This window comes from Amblyraja radiata, chromosome 2, assembly GCF_010909765.2.
Source record: "Amblyraja radiata isolate CabotCenter1 chromosome 2, sAmbRad1.1.pri, whole genome shotgun sequence".
Taxonomy (NCBI): domain Eukaryota; kingdom Metazoa; phylum Chordata; class Chondrichthyes; order Rajiformes; family Rajidae; genus Amblyraja; species Amblyraja radiata.
In genome coordinates, this window is record NC_045957.1 from 47,774,532 (window position 1) to 47,796,585 (window position 22,054).

Here is a 22,054-nt window from a genome sequence, read left to right on the forward strand (position 1 = left end):
TTATAACTCATTGGTATGAATATTGAGTAGTTGGGAGTCTGAAGAAGTAGTCAGAGGAGTAGCAGCCAGACCAGCGAGGGAGGGGTTTGCTGAGACATCCTAATTAGTTGAGTGGATTGGCTGAGACATCTTAATTAGTTGAGTGGATAGTTGTCTTGATTAGATAAAATTAAGTGTGGGTGCAGCTGAGTGACCTGTTGGGGGCTGCCTTGTTGAAGCGAGGTAAAGTGTAAGTCTTTGGCTCAAGCGTCTTTGATGAGGAGGCTACATTTACTCAGTTATATGTGTTTAATTTAGTTTAAATATTTAAACTTATTGATGTGATGGCATGAATATTACTGCAGTGCGTTTGTTGCAGGGTGTGGGAAGTCAGGGGCACTGCTGGTGTCACTCACCACTACACCTGTGGGAATTGTGTCCAGATGCAGCTCCTCAAGGACTGAGTTAGAGAACTGGAGCAGCAGCTGGATGACCTACGGTCCATTCGGGAAGACGAAAGCTTCCTGGACAGGACCTACAGTCAGGTCGTCACTCCAAGAGTACAAGAGGTGCAACGGTTAGAGACAGAGAGGAAGGGGTGAAACTATTGCAGGAGACCTCGGTGGAAGTGCCTCTTGAAAAAAGTTACATCCTCTTGGGAGCTGTCGGGGCAGACGACGCTTCCAGTCCGAGCGGCGGACAGGTCTGTGACACGAATCCTGCCGCTGAGACTCGACTGGCGACAGGGAGAGGCATAGTGGTGGGTGACTCCATTATCAGAGGTGCGGACAAGAGCTTCTGTGACGACAGGCGAGGCTCGAGGAAGGTGTGTTTCCAGAGGTGCCAGAGTCCAAGATGTCTCAGTCTGACTAAAGAACATCCTCGTCAAAGAAGGTGAACAGCCGGAAGTAGTTTTGCATGTAGGCACAAATGACGTGGGTAAGAAGGAGGTTCTGCAACTTTAGTATAGAGAACTAGGTAGGGGGCTGAAAACCAGGACTTCTAGGGAGGTTATCTCTGGGTTGCTTCCAGTACCACATGCTAGTGAAGGTAGGAACAGGGAGATATGGGATCTGAATGTGTGGCTGAGGAGTTGGTGCAGGAAGCAGGGATTTAGATTTCTAGATCACTGGGATCACTTCTGGGCAGGGGTGACCAGTAAAAAAGGGACAAATTGCACCTTAATTGGAGGGGGACTGACATTCTGGCAGGCAGGTTTACTAGTGCTACATGGGTGGGTTTAAACTAAACAGTGGAGGGGTGAAGTCAGTGTGGAAGCGTATGCGTGCAGTTAATGGGAAAGAGAGTGTAGGAAAGGTCACGTTTAAACTAACAGGGTAGGGGGATGGGAGCCAAATCAAGGAGACAGAGGGACATAAAAGGAGGACAGAAGCAAAATGTAGAAGGGAGATAAGAAAAACAAACCTGAAAGCTTTGTACCTTAATGCGAGGAGCATTTGTAATAAGGTAGATGAATTTAATGTACAGTTAGTAGTTAAGGAATATGATATGGTTGGAATTATGGAGACATGGCTCCAGGGAGACAAAGGCTGGGAGCTAAACATGCAGTGTTATTCGATATTCAGGAAGGATAGACAGAAAGGAAGATGCGGTGGGGTGGCATTGCTGGTTAAAGAGGAGATTAATGCAATAGCAACGAGAGACATTAGCTTGGATGCTGTAGAATCGGTATGGGTAGAACTGCGAAATAGCCATGGGCAGAAAACGTTTGTTGGAGTGGAATACAGTCCACCAAACAGCAGTAGGGAGGTTGGGGATAGCATCAAGCAGGAAATTAAGGTTGAGTGTAGCAAAGGTACAGCAGTTATCATGGGTGACTTTAATCTACATATAGATTGGGCCAACCAAATTGGTAACAGTGCTGAGAACGAGGATTTCCTGGAATGTATAGGGGATGGTTTTTTAAACCAATATGTAGAAGAACTGACTAGAGGACAGGCCATCTGAGACTGGGTCTTGTGTAATGAGGAAGGATTAGTTAGGGATCTTGTTGTGCAAAGTCCCCTGGGCAACAGTGGCCATAATTTGTTGGAATTCTACATTAGGATGGAAAGTGACACTGTTAATTCAGAGACTATGGGTCCTGAAAAAGATAGGAGACTTTGAAAGTATGAGATGGGAATTGGCTAGGATAGACTGGCGAATTATACTTAAAAGGGTTGATGGAGATGCAATGGTAAAGATTTAAAGATCACATGGATGGACTCCAAAAATTGTTCTTCCCTGTCTGGCAAAAAAATAAAACTGGGAAGGCGGCTCAACCGTGGCTAACAAGGGAAATAAAGAATAGTGTTAAATCCAAGGAAAATGAATATAAATTGGCCAGAGGAAGCAGCAATCCGAAGGATTGTGGGAAATTTAGAACTCAACAGAAGACAAAGGGGTTAATTAAGGGGGGGGGGGGGAGCTTGAAAGAAAGCTTGCAGGGAATATAAAAACGGACTCTAAAAGCTTCTTTAGATATGAAAAAGGAAAAGATTAATGAAGACAAATGTAGGTCCCTTGCAGTCAGAGATAGGTGCATTTATAATGGGAAACAAAGAAATGGCAGAACAGTTAAACAAGTACTTTGGTTCTGTTTTCACTAAGGAAGACACAAACAATCTCCTAGAAATACTGGGGGACTGAGGATCTAGTGGGAGGGAGAAACTTAAGGGAATACACATTAGTCAGTAAATGGTGTTGGGTAAACTGTTGGGACTGAAGGCAGATAAATCCCCAGGGCCTGATGGTCTGCATCTCAGAGTACTCGGGGAGATGGCCTTAGAAACCGTGGATGCATTGGTGAAGATTTTCCAATGTAGTTCTCTCGACTCTGGCTCAGTTCCTGTGGACTGGAGGGTAGCCAATGTAACCCAATATTTTAAGAAAGGAGGGAGAGAGAAAACGGAAAATTATTGACCAGTTAGCCTTACATCTGTAGTGGGGAAGTTGCTAGTCGATTATTAAAGATGTTATAGTAGCGCATTTGGAAACCAGTGCCAGGATCGATCAAAGCCAGCATGGATTTATGAAGGGGAAATCATGCTAAACTAATCTTCTGGAATTTTTTGAGGATAATAATAATAATAATAATAAATTTTATTTATGGGCGCCTTTCAAGAGTCTCAAGGACACCTTACAAAAATTGAGCAGGTAGAGGAAAAACATGTAAGGGGAATGAAATAAATAGTAGAGAAATGACTAGTACACAAAGTAAAGACAGAATTCAATACAAAACACAGTATGAGGCAATTAATGCACAGATGAAAAGGGACGGGGACGTGGGGCTAAGGATAGGCAGAGGTGAAGAGATGGGTCTTGAGGCGGGACTGGAAGATGGTGAGGGACACGGAATTGCGGATCAGTTGGGGGAGGGAGTTCCAGAGCCTGGGAGCTGCCCTGGAGAAGGCTCTGTCCCCAAAACTGCGGAGGTTGGACTTGTGGATGGAGAGGAGACCGGCTGATGTGGATCTGAGGGACCGTGAGGGTTGGTAGGGGGAGAGGAGGTCAATGAGATATGGGGGGGCCAGATGGTGGAGGGCTTTGTAGGTGAGGATCAGGATTTTGTAGGTGATCCGGTGGGAGATGGGAAGCCAGTGAAGTTGTTTGAGGACTGGAGTGATGTGATGCCAGGATTTGGTATGGGTGATGAGTCGGGCGGCTGCGTTCTGGACCAGTTGGAGTCGGTTGATATAGGTGGAGCTGATGCCAAGGAGAAGTGAGTTGCAATAGTCCAGTCGGGAGGAGATGAAGGCATGGATGAGTCTTTCAGCAGCGGGCGGTGTGAGAGAGGGTCTGAGTTTGGCGATGTTGCGGAGATGAAAGGAGGTTTTAATGACATGGCGGATCTGAGGCTCAAGGGAGAGGGTGGAATCAAAGATCACGCCAAGGTTGCGGGCCTGGGGAGATGGGGAGACAGTGGTGCCGTCGATGGTGAGAGTGGGGTTATTGATTTTGCTGAGTGTGGCTTTGGAGCCTATGAGGAGGAATTCTGTCTTATCGCTGTTGAGTTTGAGGAAATTATGTTGCATCCAGGTTTTTATAGCTGACAAACAGGAGTTGATATGGGAGAGGGGGGGGGGGGGTTGTGGGGGGATTTGGTGCCAAGGTAGATCTGGGTGCCATCAGCGTAACAGTGGAAGTCCAGATTGAAGTGGCGGAGTATTTGACCAAGGGGGAGGATGTAGATGATGAAGAGGAGGGGGCCGAGTACGGAGCCTTGGGGAACGCCTTGAGTGACTGTGGCTGTAGCAGAGGTGTGGTTATGGTGAGAGATGAAGTGGGATCTGTTGGAATGGTAGGAACGGAGCCAGCTGAGTGCAGAGCCTTCAATGCCGAGGCCTTTGAGTCTGGTGAGCAGGATGTTATGGTTCACTGTATCGAAGGCTGCGCTCAGGTCGAGGAGGATGAGGATGTTGAGGGAACCAGTGTCAGCAGAGGTGAGGAGGTCGTTGAGGACTTTGAGGAGAGCAGTTTCTGTGCTATGGAGGGGGCGAAAGCCAGATTGGAGGGGTTCAAGTAGGTTATGCGCAAGGAGGTGGGAATGAAGTTGCGACGCAAAGTTACACTCCAGGGTTTTTGAAAGAAAGGGGAGGTTTGAGATTGGGCGGTAGTTAATGAGAGAGGAGGGATCAAGACCAGGTTTCTTTAAGATTTGTGTAACGGCAGCAGTTTTGAAAGCGGAGGGGACAATTCCTTGGGACAATGAGGAGTTGAAGAGATTAGTGAGGTAGGGGCAGAGAACGGGGAGGCAGGACTTCAACAGGGGAGTGGGGAGAGGGTCGAGGGAGCAGGTAGTGGGTTTGGAAGAGCTGATGAGTTTGGAGATTTCAATAGGGGTGACCAGGTCAAACTGGGAGAGGAAGCAGTGTGGAGGAGGGGTAAGGAGGTCAGTGGAGATGTTGAAAGGAGGGGCGTTGGTAGGTGGTGGAGTAGATGCTGGGGAGTCGGGTACAGGGGATAAAGATTGATAGATGGTGCTGATTTTATCAGCGAAAATGTGGAGGAATGAGTTGCCGAGAGCCGGAGTAGAGGTAGGGAGAGTGTTGGCTCGAGGCTTGAGGAGGTTGCCCACTGTGCAGAAGAGGGTTCTGTGGTTTAGGCAGGGATCGGTGAATATGGAGGAGAGGTAGGCAGATTTTGCAGCAATGAGAGCATCTTTGTAGTCAGTGAGGTGGAGTTTGTAAGCTTCAAGGTGGACTGTGAGAGATGATTTCTTTGTAAGTCGTTCGAGTTGGCGACCAGTCTGTTTCAGTTTACGAAGTGCAGGTGTGTACCAGGGTGAAGATGTGTTGAAAGTTACGGTTCTTGTTTTGAGGGGGGCCAGAGTGTTGAGGGAGGTAGACAAGGTGGAGTTGAGATGGTTTGTGAGATCATCAGGTGAGATGGGGGTTGAGTCCAGGGGGAGAGTGGTGGAGAGCAGGTCAGAGATGGTGGGGATCAATGGATTTTAGATAACGGGTGATTTCTCGGAGGAAGCGGGGGCGAGGTGTCGGAGAAGGGATGGTGAACCGTATAAGCTTATGATCAGAGAGGGGGAAGAGGCAAGGATGGAGGTCGCGTACCGGTTGATTTGTGGAGCAGACCAGGTCAAGGATGTGACCTTTGTCATGGGTGGGAAAGGTGACGTGCTGAGTGAGAGAGAAGTTGTCCAGTAAAAAGGCGAATTCAGATGCAAGCTTGCAGGTGGGGGAGTCCATGTGAATATTTAAGTCACCAAGTAGCAGCAGACGTGGGGAGAGGGATGAGGCAAGTGTGAGGAGTTCAGTGAAGTCAGATAGGAAGGAGGGGTTTGGTTTAGGTGGCCAGTAAATGAGGATGACTGTCATGGAGGAAAGGGCTTTGAAGGCGAGGAATTCAAATGATGCTACTGGGGGGAAGGCGAGTTCAGTGATACGAAAATTCTGGTTAAAAATAATAAAAGGATGTAACAAGTAGAATAGATAAGGGAGAGCCAGTGGATGTAGTGTATCTGGACTTTCAAAAAGCCTTTGACAAGGTCCCACACAAGAGGTTAGTGTGCAAAATTAGAGCACATGGTATTGGGGGTTGGGTATTAACATGGATAGAGAACTGGTTTACAATACAATTCGGTTCTATTCGTCACATTGCACATAAAGTGCAAGTGAAATGAATTTGCCAGCAGCGGTACAATGATAAAGAACACACAATACACAATAAAAATTTAACACAAACATCTACCACAGCATTCATCACTGTGGTGGAAGGCACAACATTTGGCCAGTCCTCCTCCCACTGTGGTGGAAGGCACAAAATTTGGCCAGTCCTCCTCCATTTCCCCCCGTGGCCGGGACCTCAACTCTCCGCAGCCATCGCTGCGGGCGTCCAGATGTGCAGATAGGTAAAAGACAGGTTGGCAGACAGGAAGCAAGGAGTAGGAATTAACGGGTCCTTTTCAGAATGGCAGACAGTGAATAGTGGGGTGCCGCAAGGTCCGGTTCTGGGACCCCAGTTGTTTACAAAATATATTAACAATTTAAACGAGGGAATTAAATGTGACATCTGCAGGTTTGCGGATGACAAAGCTGGGTGGCAGTCTGAGCTGCGATGAGGATGCTAGGAGGCTGCAAGGTGACTTGGATAGATTGGGTGAGTGGGCAGATGCATGGTAGATGCAGTATAGTGCGGATAAATGTGAGGTTATCCACTTTGGTGGCAAGGACAGGAAGATTATTATCTGAAGAAGGGACTCGACCCGAAACATCACCCATTCCCTCTCTCCAGACATGCTGCCTGTCCCGCTGAGTTACTCCAGCTTTTTGTGTCCATCTTCGATTTAAACCAGTATCTACAGTTACTTCTTACACAAGACCTGGGTGTGCTTGTACATCAGAAACTGAAAGTAAGCATGCAAGTTCAGCAGGCAGTGAAGAAAGCTAATGGCAAATTGGCCTTCATTGCAAGAGGATTTGAGTTTAGGAGCAAGGAGGTCCTACTGCAGTTGTACAGGTCCCTGGTGAGGCCGCACCTGGAGTATTGTGTGCAATTTTGGTCTCCTAATTTGAGGAAGGACATTATTATTGAGGGAGTGCAGCGTAGATCCACCAGGTTAATTCCCGGGATGGCGTGACTGACATATGATGAAAGAATGCGTCGACTGGGCACTGGAATTTAAAAGGATGAGATGGGATCTTAAGAATCAAGGGATATAGGTAGGTATGTTGCAAAGCCTACCTGAAGCGTCGTTGAAGATCTGCTGCTGAGGGTGTGCGCGATTTTGGCGCCGTTTAGAGGGGGCGGGTTTAAAACGCGATTTTCTCTAAGCTGTTCCAATCGAAAATGTTCAGCCTAGTTAATTATTAACGAAAAATCGCTGGAAGACCCCGTCGCAAAAGCTATTATTAGGTTTAAAGGCCTTGAATAATAGTTATAGTAGTTTAAAAATCAATCTCTAAACCCGCGACCGTCAGCAACCGCAGGGTCTCATAAAGCAAATAGCAGAAGTTAGGTTGTATATTTTTACATTAAAAAGGGCTTCTAAAGATCCCTTTATACAAAGTTTAATATTGCGAGTAGCTCAATTTGGGCCCATTATATCGCGCAGTATTTTTCTGGGCATTTGGGGGCACAAATCTACCGCAATGTGAACGTTCTAAACCAGCGCGTTCCACAGAGACCCACTGGAAAGCTGATTTAAATGGGCATTTATTTACAGCAATTAAACACTAAATTCCTTCCATTTGGCCTATAAATTAATGTAAATGAGATTTAAAAATCATGTTTTATTGTGAATTATTTGTGAATATTATTTGGACATTTAGGCTATTTAAAAATGTTAATCATTTATTAAGAAATGGATAGATGTTTAGATCTAGTAATTGAAGTCTGAAATTAGCTACAATTAGGTAACTAACTAATTATATGCTTTAATTTCAGGTCATCCAAGTAAGATTATATTATATTTGTTTCAGAATGCTTCAATCTATGATAACTGAAAATTTCATTCAGTTCACTTAATTTTTAAGAAAGTTATGGGCTTTTGACTGTTCACGATCACAGCTTTTTTGTTATGTCCATAGAAAATCAATAGGGAACAAGATGCTCATTTCCCAGTATGAAAATGGCCATAACTTTTTAAATACTTGAGATATGAAAGTGAATTAGGTGTCAAATTAAACTTATTTTTATGCTTTATCTGATGGGATAAATTACAGACTTGATTTTTAAAATCTCAAAATTTTGTAACATTGCTAATATAGGGGGAAAAACAGGAACGAGGTACTGATTTTAGATGATAACCCATGATCATATTGAATGGTGGTTTCGTTGTCTACATAACTCATTAGCCCACAATGGACCATTGTGGGCTCCACCATCGTTGTTTTTTGTATATCTTTCATTAATTTGTTCTATGTATATCTCTCTATACCGCCATCACTATCTCTCGTTTCCCTTTCCCCCGAGTCTCAGTCTGAAGCAGGGTCTCGACCCGAAACTTCACCTATTCCTTCTCTCCAGAGATGCTGCCTGTCCCGCTCCAGTATTTTGTCTATCTTCGATATAAACTAGGTATGTTGCAAAGCCTACCTGAAGCGTCTTTGAAAATCTGCTGCTGCCCGTGTGCGCGATTTTGGCGCCGTTTAGAGGGGGCGGGTTTAAAACGCGATTTTCTCTAGGCTGTTCAAATCGAAGATGTTCAGCCTAGTTAATTATTAACGAAAAATCGCTGGAAGACCCCGTCGCAAAAGCTATTATTAGGTTTAAAGGCCTTGAATAATAGTTATAGTAGTTTAAAAATCAATCTCTAAACCCGCGACCGCCAGCAACCGCAGGGTCTCATAAAGCAGATAGCAGAAGGTATGCTGCATATTTTTACATTAAAAAGGGCTTCTAAAGATCCCTTTATACAAAGTTTAATATTGCGAGTAGCTCAATTTGGGCCCATTATATCGCGCAGTATTTTTCTGGGCATTTGGGGCACAAATCTACCGCAATGTGAACGTTCTAAACCAGCGCGTTCCACAGGGACCCACTAGAAAGCTGATTTAAATGGACATTTATTTACAGCAATTGAACACTGAATTCCTTCCATTTGGCCTATAAATTAATGTAAATGAGATTTAAAAATCATGTTTTATTGTGAATTATTTGTGAATATTATTTGGACATTTAGGCTATTTAAAAATGTTAATCATTTATTAAGAAATGGATAGATGTTTAGATCTAGTAATTGAAGTCTGAAATTTGCTACAATTAGGTAACTAACTAATTATATGCTTTAATTTCAGGTCATCCAAGTAAGATTATTTTATATTTGTTTCAGAATGCTTCAATCTATGATAACTGAAAATTTCATTCAGTTCTCTTAATTTTTAAGAAAGTTATGGGCTTTTGACTGTTCACGATCACAACTTTTTTGTTATGTCCATAGAAAATCAATAGGGAACAAGATGCTCATTTCCGAGTATGAAAATGGCCATAACTTTTTAAATACTTGAGATATGAAAGTGAATTAGGTGTCAAATTAAACTTATTTTTATGCTTTATCTGATGGGATAAATTACAGACTTGATTTTTAAAATCTCAAAATTTTGTAACATTGCTATATAAACCAGCATGTGCAGCTCCTCCCTCCAGTGTTGTTCACCCGCCAGCAGCAGGTTGGCCGCTGGAACCCCGGCCCGGTTCGGCCCGCGCGCGCGCGACAGCGACGGTTAAAGGCCGCCCGGGCGCGGGGACCTACCGCGAGCGTCGTCACTCCGACCAGCCGCAGACAGCGCCCCGCATGCCGGCCACAGCTGAAGGAAACTGGAACCGACAACGTCTTCCACCAGCAGCCAACGCCGAACAAAATCCGTTTAAAATCAAGTTTCAGTTTGAAAACAAACGTCCGTGGGCAAATGGACGGCGCCTCCAACTTGTCAACTTGCAGGCTCTGACGTAATTTAACGGCGATCGCCGTAATTTGACACGTCATCACGCCTGTCTACAAATAGGCGGGTGCCAGGGGTGACGTCACTCGGGAGGATCAATGACAGATTGGTGACGTCAGCACGAGCTAATTCGCTCGGTGCGGACCAAAAATACTAGAGGAGCTCTTTGAAAGACACTTTGGTGCAAACCAAAGATCCTATAGCAGAGCTCCGCTATAGGATCTTTGGTGCAAACGACGCAAAGGCTTCGTGTGGAGAAAGCGCGGTCTGCAGTGCCTCTCCTGCTTGTCATTGACTGTGTCCGCTGGGAAAACCCGGGGGAACATAAATGTGCAAAATAGTAGTGCTAACACACTGGATCCAGCAATGGTGACTAACATGGGTGGATCCGGCGCTGCTGCCAGCTGAATCTTACCGTAACTATATTCTCATGACTAAGGACGCTGAATTTCAATGTTGCTCCAACTCTGCCTGCCCCATCAAACATGTAACATTTGGGATAATAACGTGGGTCGTATCCAAAGATCATAGAGCGGAACCTCGTGGTCGTATCTTCATGCCTCTCAGTATCAAAATAGTAGATGAACCTAATCAAACCAAAGATTATAGAGGATCTTTGGTTCAAACCAACGATGACTATGTGAAACTTGCATATCATCAAAAGAAGAGAAAGAACGTTGCATATGGGAAACATATTACTGCTGCTCGAACATACGACAATGAAACATTCTTGACTTTGACATTACAGACGAGTTTTCCAATTGCTCATAAACCGGAACCACAAACCAGGAGGTGGATGCGTCGGAGGACTTTATTGGGCGGGGCACAGATCTGGAGTGGACGTGACGGCGCGGGGAGTTTGGCGCCAAGTGGTTTGGAACGACGGGCGGTTGGCGTCAGGAGGCGATGGCGGACGTTGTGGATGTTCCGCGCACGCGGGTCAGCGCGGGGCTGGTGCCGGAGTTCCAGGGCAGAGCCGTCTGTCTGGTGGGGCGCGTACACAAGGTGCGGCCGCCCCGCTCCCCCCCCCCAACCCACCACCATCGTCATCGCTCCTCTCACCGTCTACCCTGGCCCGTCCCCCCCCCCCCGCTCCTCTCACCGTCTACCCTGGCCCGTCCCCGGTCCCACCACCATCGCTCCCCTCACCGTCTACCCTGGCCCGTCCCCGCGACCCTGGCCCGTCCCCGCTTCCCCGTCATCTCTCCGTCACCCACATTCCCCCTCGCCACACCTACTACTACCACTCAACTGCCCCCCCTTCGCCACACTGCCACCCAACTGCCCCATTCTTGCCCCGACCACCACCTGCATTATTGTAGAAGAAAGGAGTTGGAGAGAGAGTGTGTGGACAGTCAGCGCTGCCGCAACTTAGTGATCATTGCTGTAGCTTCTCTCTCCCTCCCCAACTGGCCAATGTTTATTTGTAACTAGACCAAGTGGGACCGGTTGGGTCCCGTCCCCTCAACGCGCGGTCTGCGGCTACACACACACACACACACTAACCAATACATGGTTGTGTTTTTTGTATAACAGATTCACCCCACTGGAACCTCGTTTATTCTAACAGATGGAGATGGGAAAAATGTAACAGTGGAAATGACACATCCAGTAAGTTTTAAAACATAAATCGATGTACGGCTATTTAATGGAAATTAAATTTAGGTGCAATGTCACAGCATACTGTATTAATTTTTGTTTTAACTGAAAGTCAGCAATAATGACTACAGCGGAATACTAAAGCCAAATTGGTTGGTAGTCCAATATTTACAGTGGGGAGCAAAAATTATTAAGCTAGTAATTGGTTTACTTGGTCTATAGAGGGAAATTGCAACTGGTATACCCTTAAAAAAGGGAGGAAAGAAAACTGACCAACTACAAATTGGTCAGTATATCCTCGGTGATGGAAAAGATTTAGCCAAAATGTTCACGAATAACACTAATGATTAGTTGGAGATCTATGGATTAATTAATGGAAGTCGGCAGTCAGCATAAGTTTGTAAAATATCAAAATCGGAATAAATGGAAAATAAATGTCAGTAATAGATAAGACATTAATTGTTCTTTGATTGTAGTAATATAGACACTTATGTTCCTCAGGAGTTAGTGCTGGCATCACTTGATGTACATTAATAACATAGATTCAAGTATTCGGTAGACTACTTCAAAAATTACACAGGGCACAAATTTAAAGTGCACCATTGAGTGAAGAGGAGTATGATGGGAGACGAGTGAGGCTATTGAAACAGACAGATATGTGACAGATGAAATTTAAAAGTGTGAAGAATGAGGAGAGGAACTATAAAGCATATGCAGGACAAACTTGGAGCGTGTCTGCATAATTCTTTGAGGGTGAATGATTAGGTTGAGTAACTTGCTAAAGGGATCTAGGCTTTATAAATAACCAAGGAAGTTGTGATGAATCATTATAAAACATAGTTCAGTTGAAAGTTAAGTAATGCATCTAATTCTGATCTTCATACTTCAGGAAGGGTGCTAAAGCTTTTAAGGGGTTTTTAAAACATAAAACAGCGTGTATAATTGAATCAAATGTGTAAGCAATTGTTTTTGCTTCTCTAGCAATTTAGTCCATTAACACTGGAGGTGACTACTTCAATTCAGAATAAGTTCACAGAGACAGAAGTGTATTTTAGGATGTTGTAGGAGGCAAGGGAATAAATTGGTAGGAATTTGACAGAGGTTTCTGTATCTTTCTTGCCATGGGTGAGGTACCGGAACATGGATAGTGACTAATGTCATACCTTCATGTGCAAGAACAAGCCAGGGGACAACAGGCCAGTGATTTTAACATCAGTGATGGGGCATATCACTGGAGGGAATTTTGGGAGACAGGATCAATCTGCTTTTGCAAAGGTGAGAAGTGATTAAGGATAGTCAGCATGACTTTATGCACAGGAATTTGTGTCTCACAAATGTAATTAAGTTTTATAAAGAGTTGACCAAGAGGGTTGATGAAAGCAGGGCATTTAGTAAGCTTTTCACAAGATCCTGCATGTCACACTGGTTTGGAAAGTAGCCAAGAGATCCCAGGTGAGCCATGTCTGAAGGGTCCTGACCCGTAATGTCACCTGTCCATGTCCTCCAGAGATGCTGCCTGATGTGCTGAGCTACTCCAGTACTTTGTTCCACACAAAATTCCAGCATTTGCAACTGTTTCTCCACTATATTAAGTGTAAGTTGTGATGTCCTATTACAGCTGCAGAAGTCATTGGTGAGATTGAGATCTGGAATAAAGTTTGGTTGCCACATTATAGGACTGCAGAGCTTGTGTTATAAGTGATAAAAGACACAAGTGCTGGAGAAACTCAGTTGTCTGGTAGTATCCCTGGAGGACATGGATAGGTGCCTTTTGGATTGGGATCATTCTTCAGACTGATTGTAGGGAGTGGGAATAGCTGGGTGACTGGATAGCTGGGTCTATTTCCCCTGGAGCAAAATAGGCTTAGGATTACCTTTTATGGACGTTTACAATATCTTGAGAGGCATTGATAAGAATACCAAGTATTCAGCAGTGAAATTTTTTTGGGGTTGCAGAATTTTGTAATGTTATTTCCAGATTATCATCATTATCTAATACGTGCAACTAAATGAGAGACCACAACAAAAGTTTAGTTTAGTTTAGAGATACAGCGCGGAAACAGGCCCTTCGGCCTACCAGGTCTGCGCCGACCAGGTAGGCCGGACCCGGTAGATCAACACTATCCTACACCCACTAGGGACAATTTTTACATTTACCAGGTCAATTAACCTACAAACCTGTACTTTGGAGTGTGGGAGGAAACCGAACATCTCAGAGAAAACCCACAGGGAGAACGTACAAACTCCATACAGACCCCATTCTTGCTAGGTATTTCTTTTATAATAGCATTTATCTAGGAATGGAAATATGCTTTTAAAAATGTGTTAACTAAGCATCTATTTTACATGCATTTATTTAGCTTGATGAAGAATTGAGTGGCGTTGTTGAAGTTGTTGGAAAGGTTACACAGAAAGCCACTATTAAAGCTGCTTACTACACTCCTTTCCGAGAAGACAAGAACAGTTTTGGTATGTATTGCGTATTATTGGTTTGGATAATAATAATTTGCAGGTGACACGGTGGGAAGAAGTATAGTCTAGATCAGTGTTTCTTAAACTATTTCAGTGCCATTCACCCTTGAGTCTATCACAACATTTTCTTTTTTTTGTGGTAATTTTTGTCTTATTCTCCCTTGTGCATAATTTTATATATAATTTACTTTTGTCACATGAGCAAAAAACATAAACACTTAAGAAATTAGTTAATTTATTTATTCAACTTTTTGAACATCCTAAAATATGTACAGAAAACTAGGAATGGAAAAAAAAAGTTTAATTACCACTGGAGTTGGAAAAGTGTAAGTTGTGACGTCCTATTACAGCTGCAGAAGTCGTCGGTGAGATTGTAGTCAATCTAATCATTCTATTAGAATGATAAAAAACATCTCAACGTCTGAACACTGGGCTTTGATCACTGCAGTTTTTTTCTTGGATAACTAGCTCAAAAAATCATGGTCTTCCCTAAAAGGTTATACAGAGCTGCCAAGTAGTATGGATTTTGTACGGAGATGCGATTAGAATACGGATGTACGGTTTTGCGTTGTTAAATACGGATTTTTTTAGAAGTCCGTATTTAACAACGCAAAATCGACCATAGATAATCGTAACAATGAGGTGCAGCAGGCAGGTTCGAGCAGCCGGGGTCGGCCCGACTTCCTGTTTCGTTGCCATGCCACTCGCGAATGGAGGGGTGGTGGCCCGGTGGGGTTGACTTGGAATCTTGCTGCTTGGAAAATGCAGGGATGTGGGGGGGTCATGCTGTACCTCTGGGGATTGTAACAGATTAAATTTATTGGTGTTTTGGGTTTCAAGATCTGGATGATTGTTTTTGTGGCCGTTGGTCTGCCGCCGTACTTGGGTTGGGGTCTCTCTGTCTCTCGTTCCCTCTTCTCTCTCTCTCTCTCCCTCTCCCCCCCCCCCCCCCCCTTCCCTCGCGCTCTCGCTGTGTCTGTCTTTTGCTCTCTTGTGCACTCTCTCTCCCCATCTCGTCTCTCTCGCTCTCTCACTCCATCTCTCTCACCCTCTCGCCTCGGCTTTCCTGGAATCATTTGGCGTTTTGTGGGAACGGCTGGCGTTTCAGGTCGAGACCCTTCTTCATACAATCACAAGTACTCTCTCTCTGTGGACAAGAGTTCAGTTCAGTCTGAAGAAGGGTCTTCTCTCCAGAGAACACAGACAGAGAGAGAGGGAGATGCAAGAAAGCAGCTATGACATAATACACAATAAACTATTACAAATACATAATAAACAAGTTATGCATTCTTGTACTCTTACATGGGTATGACTGCACATTATTTTTTTTTTCTGTTTTATTTATTTTTATTTAGTATTTTCTATAGGTTTTATTTTCTGCCTCTGCGGATGCTGTTTGGCATATTAAGAAACTCATCCCTTTGTGGCTCACAGGTGACGCCATCGAGTGGCAGCCTCGCCAGCAGCTGTCTGTCCTTTCATTCTTTTTTTTAATTTGTCTGTCAAAGTTTGCTTCTGGAGGTCTTTTAGTCTTTTTTATGTGGGGGGGTACCTGGTCGAGGATGCGCCTTTTCTCCGAGCCGCATCTTCCCCCCCCCCCCTTCATGGTGCACCATCTGGATTGGCATGGCCGGAGCTTACCAGGATCGCCGTGTTGGAGCTCTGGCGCGTTGGGCCTGCCGACTCTAACACCGTGGAGCTGTGGTATGCGGAGCTTCCAACTGCGGGCAACGCTGACTTTAACATCGCAGAAGCCTGGGATCTTTTGCCGAGGATCGCCAGTGTAGGAGCTCCGCCCAGCTCGGCTTGTGGACTTCGGAAGCCGCAGTCTCTGGTAGAAAGCAGCTGACTCGGAAACTCCTAGCCGCTGAGAGTGTCTTTCCGTTCCGACATCGGAACTCCGATCATCCCGGTAAGATGGCCTGAAACATCGGGCCGCCTTTGCAGCGACTGCGGAGGCCTCATAACTGGTGAACAAGAGGAAGATGACTACTTTGTTGCCTTTCCGGAAACGTTGATTCCGCCGTGGGGGGATATTTTTATCTTATTTGTGTGCTGCATGGTAACTCAAATTTCACTGCACCAATTGGTGTATGTGAAAATAAATGTCTTTTGTAAAAGGACAAGGTTTATTTTCTTTTAACTTAAAATGTTAACATCTTAGGACCTCACTAATAAGTGCAAGGATTCTGTGAGGTGCACTTCATTAGGGCAGCACAGTGGCGCAGCGATAGAGCTGCTGCCTTATAGCGCCTGAGACCCAGACTGGGTGCTGTCGGTACCGAGTTTGTACATTCTCCCCATGATCGTGTGGCTTTTCCCCGGGTACCCCAGTTTCTTCCCACACTCCAATGGATGTGCAGGTTTATAGGATCATTTGGCTTAAAAAATTGTAAATTGGCCTTAGCGAGACGGCTGACCTGCCAGCAACGTGTTCGTCATTTCTACTTTTTTGAGGGGGGGGGGGGGGGAGGGTTTGGTGTGTCTAGTGTCAGTTTGGGTCTCTCTTGGTGTGTCTTATGTTGGGGGGGGAGGAAAGGGGGGAAACTGCTTTCGGTCGCCTCCTCCACGGAGAGGCGACTTTTTCCATGTTGCCTCCCTCGTGGCTTACCATCATGGATTGGAGCGACATTTTCCGGAGCATCGGCAGCAAGCGTGGACTTTCCATCGTGGAGCGGGCGAACCCTTGCCGAGGTTGCCAAAGAGGAGTGCTCCGAATGCTGGCCTGGTGTCGTTGACATCATGGGACTGTGGTCTGCAGAGTTTCTAGCCGCGGTGTGGATTTACCCTAGGGATCGCCGGAGAAGAGCTCCGACCTGCAGTCTACAACATCCTGAAGCCGCGGTCTGTGGAGCTTCTAGCCGCGGGCAATAGCGTGGACTTACCATCGGGAGCCTGGGATCCCTCGCTAGGGATTGCCAAAGAGCTCCGACCGCCAGCCTGCGGCCTATAGCATCCTGAAGCCGCAGAACTCCGGTAGGAAAGTGCCGATTCGAGTGTGTTTCACCGTCCTGATGTCGGGGTTTAGACCATCCCGACAAGAGGGCTTGTACATTGAGGACCGTCTGTAGCGGGGGAGGTCTATGGCCCCGACCACGGGTGAACAAGGGAGGACTGGCTAAACTTTGTTTTCTTCCACCACAGTGAAGAATGCTGTGGTGGATGTTTGTGTTAAATTTTATTGTGTATTGTGTGTTCTTTTAAGTGTATCGCTGCTGGCAAATTAATTTCACTGCATATGCATATGACGAATATAATTGATTCTGACTTTGGATAATGCTAGTGTATGGGGATCGCTGGTTGGTGGGCCGAAGGGCTTGTTTCCGCACACTCTCTCTAAACTTCACTGAAAATTATTCATGTAGCACGATTTTATTTAAAGACTGCATCCAACTGGTTACCTTATTACAAAGACCAATGTAAGCCCAAGGAACAGCACCTTATTTTCTGTTGAGGCACAATGTAGCCCTCAGATTTTAATACTGAATTTCAGATATAGTCTTTCCTGTTTGTTTTAGACTAGCCAGTTCTGATGCAAGAGGATTAGCTCTGTTTTGCAGATTAAATTCTTATTCTTCAATGATAGAAGTCAGTTAAAAATTGTTAGACCACTTGGAAATGATTTGCTGCTTAATCCTGTCATGTAACATAGAAATGAGCCTTTCAGTCCACCGTGTCATGCTGACTAGCAGATGTACTCATCTATGTTAATCCCATTTATCAGCACTTGGTCCATAACCTTAAACGCTGATGATTCAATTGTCTGGATATTTGTAAAATGTCCTGAGTACCCGTCTCTACCAGCTATTTGTGGTTGCAAGTACTGACTGGAAGAAAATAATCTTCCTCAGAATCCCTCTGAACCTGTTGCTCTGTATCCTAAACCTCAGCTTTCTAGCTTTAAATACTTTTGTGATGGAGGAAAGTTTTCTGCCCTAAACCTTTATCAGGTTCTCCCTCAGCCTTGTCCACTCCAAGGAAAACAAACCCAGGCTATCCATTCTCTCGTATTCGAAACGCCCCTGACCAGGCAACATCCCACTGCCCATTGAATCTCCTATTCACCTTCTCTAGTGCAATCAGATCCTTCCAAAAGTATGTGACCAGAACTGTACACAGTAATCCATCTGTGATGTCTTTTTTGTTAATGTTATTAAACGTGTTCTTATTTGCAGTGCTCTGGTTAATGAAACTAAGTATCCCATCTACCAGTTCACCACTTTATCAACCAGTGCTACTGGTTGATGGATTCTTCAACTTGAACAGCAATCGCTTCTTTGACCATTTGTAATCTAGTAAACAGTTGGCAAATAGAGTATACTTTTGAGAGAATTCTTCCAATGAACAGGAAGAAAATGCCCTTTAAAAAAAGTAATAATTTGTTTGATCTTTAAAATTAATGCCTGTAAAAATAGCATGATAAAACCTGGTTCCAATATAGTAGTTGAAGAAGGGACCTGATTGTAAATGTTGGTCCACTTCCCTCCAAAGATGCTCCCTGGCCTGCTGAGTTCTTTCAGCATTTCAGTTTTGTTCAGTGTTGTCCATATTGCATCCGTTTCTTATATTTATAGCTTACAATTTATACCTGTCCTTTATTTTAAAATAATTCTGAACATCTCATATAGAGTGATACTGCGTGGAAATAGGCCCTTCGGCCCAACTTGCCCACACCAGCCAACATGTCCCACCTGCTGGCGTTTGGTCCATATCCCTCCAAACCTGTCCTATCCATATACCTGTCTAACTGTTTCTTAAATGTTGGGCTAGTTCCAGCTTCAATTACCTCCTCTGGCAGCTTGTTCCATACACCCACCATCCTTTGTGTGAAAAGGTTACCCCTCAGATTCCTATTAAATCGTTTCCCCTTCGCCTTGAGCCTATGTCCTCTAGTCCTCGATTCACCTACACTAGGCAAGTCTTTGTGCATCTATCCTATCTATTCCTCTCATGATTTTATACACCTTTATAAGATCTCCTGCGTTCCAATGAATAGAGTCCTCCCAGCCTACTCAACCTCTCCCTATAGCTCAGATCTACTTCTGGCAACATCCTCAAATCTTTTCTATATCCTTTCCAGCTTGATAACTTATTTCCTGTAACATGGTGCCCAGAACTGATCACAATACTCTACAACTGCAACATGACCTCCCAACTTCTATACACAACATGAACATGTTGTAACCTAATGTTGAATGTCTAACCTCAATTTACAGAAGTTACTGAGAAAAATCAATTTTATATTAAGATAAAAATGTGCAAATAGATTTTAAACTTTTTTTTTCATTTAAAAAGCTTGATTTTAATTTTCTGCCTCCAATACATCAACAGCTGAAGATATAAATTGGATGAGCGATGGCACTAATGACAGCTCTATAGCTATGCACTTCTCTGGCAATGTACACTATGGTTAATTGTGTTATTTGTAAAATGCTTAAATTCCTGATGTTATTTGGTGAAAACATAAGCTTATAGGACTTGGTCGTACAGTAGAGGATATTAAAACACAACCACTTAGAGCAGCGACATTTGTTTCTGAAACCACCATTAAAATCTGATTTACTGTTGGACCTGTTCCACACTTGCTTGTGTAATGAACAAAGGTTAATTGATTGTAAAACACTCTCATTCTCTGCAACAATGTCCATAAACATAAATTACCTGAGAAAATTATCTGCATCTCAATATTGTAAATATATCAACTAAACAATGTGGTACTTCTATCATGCTCTTTGAATATAATCATCTTGGCTCTACTAAATGTTACTTTTTTTTAAACCTCGTTTCAGATCTTGGACTTTACCACGAAGCAGTGTGCATTCTGCATGAATTCTCACAGTATTATCCATTTGGTATTACAGGCGACAGCTGATTATTCAGTTTATTAGTGTGACGAGTAGTTACTACACAGATCTTTATTGATTAATTCTGTATTACGTGTTAAAACGTGTAGACATTAGTTTTAAATAAAATGTAAAGTTGCTTGTTTCTTTAATTGCATTGGCTTTTAATAATTTAGTACCTTAAACTACAGTTGTGCTGCATTAGCACTTCATCTCCATGTTGTAAGATTAAAGCTTTGTCATTCATGGGATATCAATTATGAAAATGCATTATTCTTCAGGTTCAAGACATGTTTGGCATGACTTTTATTCCTTCATTGATGGAATAGTAGTCCATGTTTTTCAGAATTTCTATCTGTTTAATTACCTTCAGTTAAATTTAGTAGGTTATTTACTTGTCAACACAACTGCATTAGAGGTTTGGCAGGAGTCCTTTTCAAAATATTTACTTTCTTTTTCAACTTCCACACACCCCCATTGACACTCGGGTGCCTATTTCATTGAGAGTCGTGCACATGCATTGTTGAAAACACTCCTGATACAAATGGTTACACTTTATTTACAAATCTGTAAAACAAATTAAAATATAACACCTTTGGCTTTAGGGAGGGATGAACACAATATATCAGCAGCACTACCACAATGGTAAATGCAATTTTTCTTAAATTGTGGGTATTGCATTTTGTACAATTACTTTTAAATTAACACAATATACTTTGCACAATTATATAGTTTTCACTAATAAAGGCCACATTAGATATCACGTACTCAAATTTAATTTCACCTTATTACCAGTTACCTAATTAGTTATTGCTTCAGTATCAGATCAATTCCTTATTTATATTTGCATGGAAAGATGCATGATCAAGTTTTATGAAGAGCATGCCACATTCCTTACAATATCCCACACAGGAAATGGTTAATACCTGTAATGACAGAATCACTTGAAGTGCACATATTCTGTGTACTGTACCTCCGGGTTATTGTGGAATTCTCAAGAAATCAAATGGAATACGAACCCATTCTGATTTTGCTTAATTCCATGTTATTTCAATTTTCCTATTTGTACATCAATTCTAATGTCCTGGGATTGGAAAAAAAAATCTAATATGATTCGGACATGATTCCATGCATTTTTAGTACGAACATGTAACGCAACATAGCTTATCTACATGTTGGTTCATTTTTAGTGGCAAGTTTGTGGACTATTCAGGATTATTCTCTGCTTAGAATCCCAAAAAATTCTGTGCACAGTCATTCAGATTCCAGAACTGCCAAATTGATGGAACAGTTTATTTTTTCCTCCAATATCTCTAACTATGGCAGCTTGGTGACTGTATACACAGATCTTGAAAGACATGAAGCGGTCATAGATGGATGTCTTTTTTAGCTCTATGATATTTCTGCTGGGATTAAGTTTCCTGTTGTATCCAATTGCATGCACTTGCAGGCGCATGCAGACACTGGACATTCATGGTGATCTCTGAGGAGAAAAAAAAAATTAGCATTAGCATAAAGATCACAATTGTGAAGAGGTTTAAAATAAAAGTGAGTACAGGAGTTGTGATGTCGAGTTGCAATTCTACAATGAGATCATACTTGGACTGCTTGCAATTCTGTTCACCCAGCCATAAAGATATATAAAGGGTGCAAAAAGGAATCACGAGGATGTTACCAGGAATGGAGGGCTTTGTATTGAAAGGTGGGTCTTTCCTGGAGCGTAGGAAGTTGATTCTAGATTTGTACATATTTCTCGTTGACTGACTGTTTGGTTCTGGTATACCAAAATCTGTTCATCATTAGTTGTTCATAAATAAGTGAAATAACATTGTTATGAGCTATTAAAGTCGTCATGGGTAAACGGGACGAAAACAGTTGGGAACCCCTGCATTAGAGTTATATAAAATCATGATCATAGTAGATAAAGTGGATGGTCAGTCAGTCTTCTCCAGGGAAAGTGAACAAAAAACTAGAGGGCATAGACTTAAGGTGAAAAGAAAAAGATTTAAAAGGGACCAAAGGTGCAGGTTTTTCTCAGTGGATAGTGATAATGTGGGACAAGCTGCCAGAGCATGCTGTAAAGGCAAGTACAATTACAATGTTTAAATGACATTTGGAGAGGTACATGGGTCGAAATGTTTCAGAGGGCCAAAGGCAGGCAAATAGTACTGGCTCAGACAGACAATTTGGTTGGCAGAGGTTGGGCCAAAGGGTCTATTTCTATGCTGTACTACTACAATACCTTCATAAGTCACAGAAACTGGG

At 43.5% G+C, this 22,054-nt stretch overlaps 3 protein-coding genes across 4 annotated transcripts in view; 1 reads left to right on the forward strand and 2 right to left on the reverse strand.

Annotated features, from left to right (window-relative positions):
• The window catches only part of umad1 (UBAP1-MVB12-associated (UMA) domain containing 1), a 75,360-nt gene extending 65,456 nt beyond the window's left edge, over positions 1-9,904 (reverse strand). Inside the window, exon 1 of the mRNA XM_033045839.1 lies at positions 9,686-9,904. The gene's annotated coding sequence lies outside the window, so the exon portion shown is untranslated. The remainder of the gene's footprint in view (positions 1-9,685) is intronic.
• A 190-nt stretch (positions 9,905-10,094) lies between these two features.
• On the forward strand, positions 10,095-19,941 carry rpa3 (replication protein A3). The gene is made up of 4 exons (XM_033045851.1): positions 10,095-10,880; positions 11,412-11,486; positions 13,835-13,943; positions 19,736-19,941. Exons 1-4 carry the CDS (start codon positions 10,782-10,784, stop codon positions 19,816-19,818), a joined length of 366 nt encoding a protein of 121 aa, XP_032901742.1. The 5' UTR covers positions 10,095-10,781; the 3' UTR covers positions 19,819-19,941.
• The window catches only part of mios (meiosis regulator for oocyte development), a 56,117-nt gene continuing 53,995 nt past the window's right edge, over positions 19,933-22,054 (reverse strand). Inside the window, exon 11 of one of the 2 annotated variants that reach the window (XM_033045804.1) lies at positions 19,933-21,272. In XM_033045804.1, the coding sequence (XP_032901695.1) occupies positions 21,182-21,272 (91 nt within the window). In that variant the 3' untranslated portion in view covers positions 19,933-21,181. The remainder of the gene's footprint in view (positions 21,273-22,054) is intronic. The other variant, XM_033045812.1, reaches the window with a different exon arrangement.

What these genes read in the sequence shown, in the direction of transcription:
- rpa3 (XM_033045851.1), top strand. Translation starts at nt 10,782, where the DNA reads ATGGCGGACGTTGTGGATGTTCCGCGCACGCGGGTCAGCGCGGGGCTG. An exon ending in CAGTGGAAATGACACATCCA is followed by an intron (nt 11,487 to 13,834) that starts GTAAGTTTTAAA and finishes GCATTTATTTAG; the next exon opens with CTTGATGAAGAATTGAGTGG. An exon ending in AGAAGACAAGAACAGTTTTG is followed by an intron (nt 13,944 to 19,735) that starts GTATGTATTGCG and finishes ACCTCGTTTCAG; the next exon opens with ATCTTGGACTTTACCACGAA.